Source organism: Abrus precatorius, unplaced genomic scaffold (genome assembly GCF_003935025.1).
Source record: "Abrus precatorius isolate BTA unplaced genomic scaffold, Abrus_2018 Scaffold10, whole genome shotgun sequence".
Classification (NCBI taxonomy): Eukaryota; Viridiplantae; Streptophyta; class Magnoliopsida; order Fabales; family Fabaceae; genus Abrus; species Abrus precatorius.
Genome location: NW_020874292.1, coordinates 3078296 through 3089331, shown reverse-complemented (window position 1 = coordinate 3089331; position 11036 = coordinate 3078296). Strand labels below are relative to the sequence as shown.

Here is an 11036-nt window from a genome sequence, read left to right as displayed (position 1 = left end):
TAAAATATCATATGATGAAAACTTATTTTTATTAAATTTTTGTAAAATTATAATAATATTTTATATCATAAATCTAAGATTAGTTCCCCGAAAATTCATATAAAGATAACAATTTAAAGGTTTTAATAAAACTAAAATTAATAAAAGATTAAATTTATTTGATTTTAAAGAAAAAAGTTTAATTAATTAAAAATAAGAAACTAAAAATATATAATATAAACTATTAAGACTAAAATATAAAAATGTTGATTAAGTTTACGTAATTAATAGTAATAAAAATTGATTAAAAATATTTATCATATTTTTATAATTTTAATATAATAAAAATATTTCTTAATAAAATTATATAATTTTTAAATACTGAAATTTAACTATAAAGACAGAAATTAATAAAAACTCAAAATATAATTAACCTTAATCTTTATTTTTGGGCCTTGCATTTATGTTTAAAAAGAAAAGAAAAGACATGGATATCTGTTGGCGTGAGGCAAAGAAAAGAAAAATCGTAGCGCACAATCCTTGGCACAGCATCACGGGTCATACGCCGGTCCTGTAGGTGTCATCCACTTCCCACTTTGGGCAGCTACCAATATTTTCGGTCTATTATTCCTCTACCTTATTAAAACCCTATCTCACCCCACTCTCTCTCAACTTCTGCTACCCACTTTCCATTTCCTACTACTGCACTCTCTTTTCTGCAGGCAAGTCATGGGTAAGTACCCTACTCTCTCTACCTTTTTCCTTTTCATTTACACCGCTACTCAATTTCTCCCCATCTCTTTTTTTGTTCTCTTCTGATTTATTCTATTCTTTTTCTTTATGTCTTAAATGGATAATGGCATGGATCAGGCAAGGTCAAGATCGGAATCAACGGTAACCATTCTCTTCCTTCTCTGCTTCAGATCAGCTCAGCTATTTTTACCTACTTTTTTGATTTCGGCCTTTTGTTTTAATTTCTTATTTTATTTGAATGAAACAGGGTTCGGAAGAATTGGTCGTTTGGTGGCCAGAGTTGCACTGCAGAGAGACGATGTGGAACTCGTTGCCGTCAACGATCCTTTCATTACCACCGATTACATGGTGCGTACCGAAAACCTCTTACTCTTACTTTTGTTTCCATTCTTTTCATCTCTATTTTTTCATCTCTATGACTAAGCACAATAGAGTATCTATGCTCTCAGTTGGGTTAGTGTTCAGATCGTTACGGCGATTTATTTATTTATTTACTTTTAATGCTTTAGATCTTAGATCTGATTCTCAACTTCTGATTCACTGTGTTGGTATGCACAGACCTACATGTTTAAATACGACAGTGTTCACGGACAGTGGAAGCATCACGATGTGACCGTTAAGGACTCTAAGACTCTTCTCTTTGGTGAGAAGCCAGTGACAGTGTTCGGACACAGGTATCATTTCTTTTTATACTCTTGGTTTTGATTGCTTGTGCCTTGCGTGTAACTGTGCAAGTGTTGGTTAAAGCTTTGGTTGATATTCAGGAACCCAGAGGAGATCCCATGGCACGAGACTGGTGCTCAGATCGTCGTTGAGTCCACTGGAGTTTTCACCGATAAGGACAAGGCCGCTGCACATTTGAAGGTTTCTATTTTTTCCCTATCCCTTTTCTCTGCTAACTATTTCCGTTGTTTAAGCTTCGTTTTTCTTACGGCGCTCTGTGTTTCATGCATCGTATTCTAATTGCTGTCACATGCCTATACTTTCATAGCTTTCACTTACTTTTATTCTATTTTTTAAACCAACATGCCTGTAATTTTTGTGTTTATTTGTGTTTTCTCATTTTTATGCCATGCGTGTTTGCGGGATTTGAGCTGTTTTTTCTTGTTAGTCGTAACTTGTGGCTTGTCATCGATATTTTTGTATGGTGTTTGCAGTTTTATTTTGTGCAGGGTATAAGATGATAATTGTGTCTTTTATTTCTTAATTCAGGGTGGTGCTAAGAAGGTCATCATATCTGCCCCCAGTAAGGATGCTCCCATGTTTGTCGTCGGTGTTAACGAACATGAGTACAAGGCTGAGCTTGATGTCATCTCCAATGCCAGCTGCACAACCAACTGCCTTGCTCCACTAGCAAAGGTTCGATTTTCTGGATTCATTGCAATGGAATTTTGTGTTGATTTTTACTTTTTTTTTGTACTCCTAATTGTTTGTCAATTTTACAGGTTATTAATGACAGGTTTGGCATTGTTGAGGGTTTGATGACCACTGTTCACTCCATCACTGGTGAGCCTATTGTTGGTTTGTTACCTTGCGTATCTAATCAGACTATTAGCTAAGTTAGGCTTCTCTTTTTGTTATGCTAATCAGCTACCCAGAAGACGGTTGATGGGCCATCCAGCAAGGACTGGAGAGGTGGAAGAGCTGCTTCATTTAACATCATTCCTAGCAGCACTGGAGCTGCCAAGGTGAATATTTGCTACTATCTGTGATGTTTATGCCATCTTATCCCAAAATTGATGTTCTATTGTTTACTGATGATGATTTCTGGTTTTACCTAATAACCCTTCCTTACTTTTGTGTGAAGGCTGTTGGCAAAGTTCTCCCTGCTTTGAATGGAAAATTGACTGGAATGGCATTCCGTGTTCCTACCGTGGATGTCTCTGTTGTTGACCTCACAGTGAGGCTGGAGAAGCCAGCCAGTTATGACGATATTAAGAAAGCTATCAAGTAAGGGCAGAATACTTGAATTATCTCTTCTTACTGATATCATAGTATTATACTGGATCTTATGCAGCTTTTCAAGACACTGTTGTTATTCTATAGTGCTTACATTTTGAGATTGGTCCTCTGTCATTGGATTGTCTTATATAATGATGTTTTTCCCAGGGAGGAGTCTGAAGGAAAATTGAAGGGAATTCTTGGTTACACTGAGGAAGATTTGGTCTCTACTGACTTTCTTGGTGATAGCAGGTAAAAATTTTGCCAACAGATCTATTGATTACACGCGGTTGCTGATGGTGCCTATCCAGTTTTTGTTACCTTTTTCAGTTGATATTCGTCCTATACCTGTTTCTAGTTGTTTGAAATGGCCTTGTTTGCAAATTTGGTCATAAATTATATTTTCTTAGTTCTTTTTTTATCATTATGCAGGTCAAGTATTTTTGATGCAAAGGCAGGAATCGCTTTGAATGAAAAATTTGCGAAGCTTGTTGCATGGTATGACAACGAGTGGGGATACAGGTAATCCACTTTCAACCTTTTCTTGAACACGTGATAGTGTTGTACTACTGTATCGAGTTGCTTACTGATATTGTGGTTCAGGAATATGCCTGAGGTGTTCAATAAGTTGTCAATTTGCCTTAATCTAATCACGACAAGTATGCATGTTTTACTATTAATTCAGCTTGATCTAATGGCTGCCTTGTCTTTTGGTCTTGCAGCTCTCGCGTGATTGACCTGATTGTTCACGTTGCCAAGAATTCTCTTTAAGGTGGTACAGCAAAGTAACATGTTTACATGAGTATCATGTGTTTATGTCTAGCTGCAATTTATTGTCTTGCCCGGGTAAGATGAGAAGTCTGAATAAATCGGTCTCCGGAACCAGTGTTTTTGTCCTGTTAGGAGCATTAGCTCTTCTTGGTGTTGCCTCTTTTGTCGAGGTGATGGAGTTTTTGGATTTTAATATACTTGCTGATGTACCTGGCTTGTATACTTGCTAATATACTTGTCTTTATTGATTGTGATAGTGGATACTTTCGCCGTCCTATATTTTTCTTCGGTGGTTCTAGTATCATATATGCTTTGAATCATTGATTCGTGGTTTAGATATTTTTCTGCACTTTAGTCTATATTTAGAATTAATATTTCTGTCATTGTTATTCAAGACTCATGTTTCGGATGAGTTTTAATCAGTTGATATTAAAATACTCAGTAATTAAAATATTGATGAAAAATGTTATTTTTCCATATAATTCAATATAAACCTGACGAGACATTCTTTCAGTCCGTTCGGCTGTGGCAAAAATTCAAGTTGCGACGATCGAAACATTAGTTTACATTGACCTTTTTTCCTTTACACTTCGAATTATTTTCCGTATTGACCCTCTTCCCATGTTCAGCTTTACTTTTGTGTGTGGGGATCGTCAAAACCCCATGTTATCTCACTTTGTGTTCTACATCTCTGCTCTTCCCGGTTTAACCGTGAATATCACTTTATTTTATTGAAGCTTGTCACACCAGAAATTGCCAGAATAACCTTAACATCTTACCCATTGCATGAACCTCCATGAATCTTTAAGAATTTCAAATATCTACTCTTTTCACTTCCTGCTTTGTTCGTATCCCAAATTAATGCCCTCTACCTATTGGTTAAATTTAGGGAAAATTGAAAGCTAATAAGGTATTTGGGATGTGTGAAATGAAACGGCATTTTTAAAGACTATTATTCACGTAAATTTAATAAAATATCGATTTCTTCAGCATTTAATAGGCTTTTTTGGGATGCTACCCCTAGAATTTAATTTTTATTGACTGAACTAATTGCAGAAAGTGCAAGAATACGGCGAGTAAGAGGACTAGTTTCAAAGCCGTGGTTAAATCACTATAGACAGCTGCTTCCTCTCTTTTGTTATGAAACTGGAACTATTCCTATCAGACAAAGAAGTCAAAGTTGCTAAATGTCCTCTTTGTCTGGCGATGGAGAAAAGTCTGTAGACGCTTAAATCTGTTAGCAAACTTCTTTTATGGTGCTTTGTCATATAGGTCTACTGCTGATGTTTGACAATAGGAGAGGCAACTGTGCATTGGAGGTGGGGTATTTTCACATGTTTGTGGCGTTAGAGTAATCTCTTGGTTATAAAATTGGGGATGGGTAGTCACCTGAAAAAAATGGTGTTAGGTTTTCAACTAATTTTACATATTGCACGTGTGCGAGGTAATGATGGATACTATTTTCAATAAAAGAAGTTGAAGCTCCTAACTATCTTCTTTGTTTGGTGAAGAAAAATATGCAGATAGTCAAGTTAGATATGTTTGTAAACCTACTTATGTAATGTTGATATTGGGATACATCGTATGTAACTTAAACCAATATCATCATCATAGTAAAAACAACGACCAAGGAACCTATATATCTTAAAATGAAGTAAAGAAGTATTAAGATTTTTTGTGAGCCAGATATATGATATAGGTTAGCTTCCACAACTACATCTTTTTGTTAGAGACAAGAATAAAAAAGTTGACATCTTTTCACTTACTTTCCTCGCAGCGTACCATGGAATTACAATGTAAATCATAAGATATGGGGTTGTTAAGTAAATTAGCTAAAATCTTATACCTCATGAGTAGTTGATTAAATTAGATTTGCTTGGTGAAATTAATGGAAATGTATTAAATATCTAAAAATATATAATATTATATTAATATAATATTAAAATTAAATAAGAGTAATTTAAGTTGTGTATTTATATGTAATAAAAAGGAAGGGTAAAATTGGACCAAAATTATTGATAATTATAAGCTATAGGTTTAATGGTACTTAGAGGAAGTTTTTTGAAAGTTCACTTTCAAAAGCAACAAGCTCGAATTAGAACACACATTGACATCAAGAGCTTTACTAGAATTTTCTCTTTTTGAGTGGTCTACCTGAGTTTCTATCTTAGAAACACTACCTACCTTTGAAGTCTTGTTCTTGTGAGTTCATGGAGGTAGTCAATAGGGTTTCAATAAAGGAATAAGAGATGGTGGTGAAGAGTATAATTAAAGTGAAGATGGAGGAAGATTGCAAGGAGTATAAAAAGAATGCAGTTCTTTCATATGCTAGCAATATGAAGGATGTTCATCAGGCCCTAAATGCTTCGAAGCAAGTAATATCTAAACACCCTAGCAATTATCTGGTAGGTTGTTCACTCTCATAAAAAAAAGTAACCTATAGGTATGAATTTGCTCTAAAAAATTATGATATTATCCACTCGATTTGGGAGATTTCAATATTAAAAAAGATAGAGGATGAGTTTTGAAAATTTAATCAAACTCCTAATCTTTCTCTAGAGATTAAAGTAGATATTGGAAATTATGAAGGCTGGTATTATTTATGGATCAACCTTTAAGGTTAAACTATTAGGCAAATGAGTTACTCTCAAGTATATAGGAAATAAATTGAGAAGTTTATGGGATCAAACCAGAGATGTTAAGGTCCTTGATCTTGTGAATATTTCTTTCTAGTTAAATTTGATGATCTAGAAGATCATTTTCTTAGTTGACTAATCTGAAATTTGGATTCAGATTCTGATGTATAAAGAATGAAACATAGAAGTTTCAATTTCAGACTCCAATTTTGGGCATGCAGTCTTCCACCTGCATATCAACAAGATCCATTGAGACAGTATGTGAGAGTGCATAATGAAACATATCATAAGGGAAGCCTTTAGAAACATCAATTAATCTCTACTTTCCTGTGTCCACTAGCTCATATCAGCATCACACTGCATTCTACATACTTTGTGGTGGTTTTAAGTATAGACATACCACTCACCATAATATGTCATTTTTGCTTAAAATAAATGAAAAAGTATAAGTTTGGTTATTTGACGACAAAATAAATCACAAGAAAGGAGTAAATGTTTTCCATAATATACAAATATGTTTAAAACAAAAAGGTAATGATTTCAATATAAAATTTATTAGAATCATCATCTTTGACCTATAAAACATAGGAGTCTTCTTTTAATGTGTCATATGCTATCGACATAAATAAATCAAGATACATAAATTGCCAATCACCATCAAGTGGATTGCTATACTTATTATAAAATCATTACGCTACACTAATAGTCCCTTTACTAAAGTAAATGAAACTGAAAATATTGACATTAGTATACAATGCTGCAAGCGAATCGCAGTTATGAGCAGACCAATCTTCGCTGTTGTAAGCCAATTCTTGTTAGAGATTTAGGGTTTACAAGAAGAGTAAAGAAGAAAACAAAATTTCGTTAGTTGAACTCCAGTTTTCATTGATTAGATATAATTCATATCTATATTTTTTTTTCCCTATTGATTGGGTATTTGGTTCCTTACAAAATTTGGATTTTTAAATCCAGTAGTTAGCCTAAGTTACGGATTGGGCTTTCATATGCAGATCTGTAATCATCTATCCGTCTTTAGCCCTAATCAACCAAAGGCACTCCAAAGCTTCCTTTGTATCAACTTTTGAATAATCGGGAGGTTTGGGCTCAATGATTTCAAAATTTTCCATCCAAAGTTAGAGATTTGCCTTGAATAGTAACAAATATAAATTGTTGTGAAGAGGCATCCAAAGAAACTTATTTTTAAGACCATAATATAATTATAAGAGAAACATCTTATAAATACTATTAGTGAAATACTTTTTAAGATTGTTAAACAAGATAATGTACTATATTTATACAAAGTTTTTCAATCATTAAAATCATAATAAACTTTTCGATCTTTAACACTAGGTATGAACATAGCTAAAAGGCGACAACATTTTTCTTATAAAGAACACAACTTTATTAATAAATTATCAGATTCTAACAACAATAAGAAAATTACGAAGATTACAAATCTAATGGATCCAAAGCATTATGTAATAAAATATTCTAAAGTATTTGATTAATTTATTAATTTTTGTTTACGAGTAAGATATGTTGAGATTAGTGTCAAATTTAGATAATTATATAATTTGGTAAATTTTTATAAACTATATAATCAGTTTATTAAATTATTAGTTTAAAAGTTCTTATTATAAAAAGTAATTTTATAAAAATAATAATAAATACTTCATCAAATTACTTTATTTTAATTTGTAATATATTCTTAAAATATTAAAAAAATTTATTTTTTGAAAATAAATATCTAAATTATAAAAAATTGATATATTAATCGTGACAATAATACAAGATTCAATGATTAAATTTATTAATCTCATTTTTCATAAATAATTATTAAATAATGTAAATTTTTAAGTTTATTAATCGATCTCAATAAATCCTGACTTATTATTATTATTATTAAGTAAATTTACAGTACTCTAAAAAATGAAGAAGTATTATATCTTTTTATATACATGAAATAATTATAATATTTAATTTTAGTGATAGGGTTAGTAGTGTATTCAGAAAAAATATAAATATCTTTTAATATCTTTTAATATCTTAATATAATCTAGAAAGTATTCTATATACTCTCAAATTTAAGAGTACTGTAGCAAACATCTATTATTATCGGTACAGAGTGAGATAAGTGTATTAACATGTTAAACTTCCCCTAAGTTCTCGGGGTTTGGAACAGTGTTATTCTGTTATTCAGCAATCAATTGTTATCGATTTAAAGGCTTTTGTCTTTGTCATATATTTACTCTTTCATGACAAAAAGAACGAGACAAGACCAGTCGAGTTATTATCACAGTGAAAGCAACTGAACATCAATAATTCTATGAAATGAGAACGACATTACAAGCCTTCCCAAACTTGGGATGCATATGAGTTGGGTTGGTTTGATTTTAAAAAATAAATCAATTGGTGATATTTGATATGAATTTAAGATGAATATATAAATGATGATTAGGATTTAACAATGAAGAATGTAGAAGCAATTGTTTATGGCGTAAAATGAAGAGCCTTTGAAGGGTCAAACCAATGAAAATGCGTGTGTTAGTAGAAAAGCCAACATCCCATATTTTGATGGCACTCTCTTTGATGCCCAGAATATGGGTTCATGTCCTTATCCTTTACTGGATTGTCTGTTTCAATCGAAACAAACGCTTAGTTTATGAAGCATAGCCCCTTCGTTTTCGTTCACCGAACTTCACGGAAAACATAAATTTCAATATCACTTTCACATGTTCAAGTAAAATCCAAAACTATATCCCTATCAAATGCATCGCCTTTCAGTTTGGCTTAAATTATTAAGTTTGCCACCATATGCATGTCGATCCCTTCAATAACTATGCACTAATATTTTATTCTTCATGTCTATTGACTTTTTTTATATAAAAAAATAAGAAAAAATAGTTAATACATATAATATATATATTAATATTATAATTGGGAAATGATCTTCTTACACCACACCAATGTAAGTCTAAAAATTTAATATATTAATAATATATTTATCATCATAAATAATATATAATTTTTTAATATAAGATTAAAAAATAAACTCCCCTCTCCTTTTCCTCCAAAAGCCCTCCTCCTAAACATATACCAAATTTATTCCTAAATATTATTAATCTTACATATATTGGAAATATATAAACACTCTACTTTTAAAATGGTATTCATGAATGATGGGAAAGTATACATTGACGGGAAAGATTAAAGTTTTCACATTGAAATCAACCGCACATGATTCACATTGTAAGTTACAATCCAGATGATTGTTTTTTTTCATGACCTGACTTATGTAAGGTGAATTTTTGGCTTCACTAATCACTATTGGTAGATGGTTTACAATAAATTAAACTAAATATGAAATCATTAAAATGTTAAATAATAATCACCAAAATTATTTCTTTAAGTCATATTCATATATAAAATGGCAACATGATTAATCATACAAATTAAATTCGTGATCAATCCTAAATACTTCATGTCTACTTTGATTTGTGTGATTATATTGACATAAAATAAAAACATAATCCCAATTACATTATGCTGAATCCAAATTATCGTATAATCAACCAAAAAAATATTGAATTAATTAATTTTTATATTAATGACACTATGCTCAAAAAGAACTTTAATAACAGTAATATTAAGATATTTATACCAATAAATGCTATTAAATACTGTAATATAACATATTAAAATGCTTCTACAGTGAAATGATGCGCTAAGTGAAAGTATTTAATAATTTTAAACTATTACAATGTTTCAACTAAGTAAAAGCTATAATAAATGTTATATATTTTAATGCTTCTATATTTAAATGCTTTAATAAAGTTCTACATTTTTCTATTCATAATTTATCTGATAACACATTGTATGCTTCTTTCTCATTCAAATCTTAATTCATATTTTTATTTATAGTTACACGTAGGATTAGGTGAAAAGAAGACAAACACTAGAGACTTGTTTCTCTTTCTCTCTCATTTTCATTTAATATGTTACTCTTATTGTGTTTGATTTTGAGTTGTAATGAGTATTCTTATAAGTTTATGACTTTTTTTTTTATAAGTTTTATGATGCGTTGTGTTCTTAATACGGAGTTTATATTTTTCAAGCAACTCGTAATTTACAATATCTCATCTATTACTTATAAAAGTGGTGTTGTTATAATTTTTTATGATAGCATTTTAAATTTTGATCACATTGTAAAGAAGTTGTTATTAATTGTGAAAGTGCTTAGTTCATCAAGTACGAGTTTGTTTGCAAACTTTTTAAATTGTTATTAACTAGCTTATGCCATATATATTAAAGAGGTGTATTTGTAAAAACATGAAAACTTTCAATTTACAAAGTTTCTTTAATTAAGTTATAAATAAACACAGTATTATAGCATTTCTGCTTAATAAACATTGTAATAGATAATATTTTTGAAATGCATTTTAAGTGCTGTAATATCTTCTTGCATACTATTACATTAGGGACAATATAATGTTGCAAAATGCTATAAAAACATGCGAAAGTGCTGAAACAAAGCATTTTGGCACAGTATTCATTTATATTTTATATTAATTTTTTTCTTCCACAGGTTTTTTTTTTTTAGAAGTTTATCTAAATCGGATCTAGCTGTTCAAAAAATAGTGAATTAAGAATTTGATAAAAGTTAAGCAAAATTATGTAAGAACAAATATTTAAAAAATTAGATTTGAACATTTTTTTTAAATTTTAACCAAAGTTGTATTTTGTTTTAATAATAAGTTGTATACAAAGTTTACATATAAATTGTTGATATATATATATAATATTATTTATTGGAGGAATGGACGGCATAAATTATTAATATTTAACTATTTATCATAATTTTTTTATAAGATGGATACAAGATTATTTCATCCTAATTTAAAACTCTTTTAATATATTAGATAATATTAAAAATTATTGTTAATTACTAGTAATGTA

The 11036-nt window shown here is 30.5% G+C and overlaps 1 protein-coding gene across 2 annotated transcripts; it reads left to right on the top strand.

Annotated features, from left to right (window-relative positions):
• The first annotated feature begins 476 nt into the window (after positions 1-476).
• Positions 477-4931, top strand: LOC113862844 (glyceraldehyde-3-phosphate dehydrogenase, cytosolic). 2 transcript variants are annotated; one of them, XM_027496108.1, is made up of 13 exons: positions 592-712; positions 850-873; positions 980-1080; positions 1291-1406; positions 1497-1596; positions 1945-2091; positions 2178-2238; positions 2323-2420; positions 2540-2682; positions 2842-2925; positions 3106-3195; positions 3396-3445; positions 4501-4931. In XM_027496108.1, exons 1-12 carry the CDS (start codon positions 709-711, stop codon positions 3442-3444), a joined length of 1017 nt encoding a protein of 338 aa, XP_027351909.1. In that variant the 5' UTR covers positions 592-708; the 3' UTR covers position 3445; positions 4501-4931. The 2 variants fall into 2 exon arrangements, with proteins under 2 accessions (XP_027351901.1, XP_027351909.1); XM_027496100.1 differs by lacking the exon at positions 4501-4931 and having other exon boundaries at positions 477-712; positions 3396-3834.
• Positions 4932-11036: the final 6105 nt, after the last annotated feature.

Bases quoted from the DNA above. Each gene is read 5' to 3' on its own strand.
- LOC113862844 (XM_027496108.1), top strand. The intron at 2,421-2,539 runs GTGAATATTTGC...TTTTGTGTGAAG, and splicing joins GCAGCACTGGAGCTGCCAAG to GCTGTTGGCAAAGTTCTCCC. The intron at 3,196-3,395 runs GTAATCCACTTT...TTGGTCTTGCAG, and splicing joins GACAACGAGTGGGGATACAG to CTCTCGCGTGATTGACCTGA.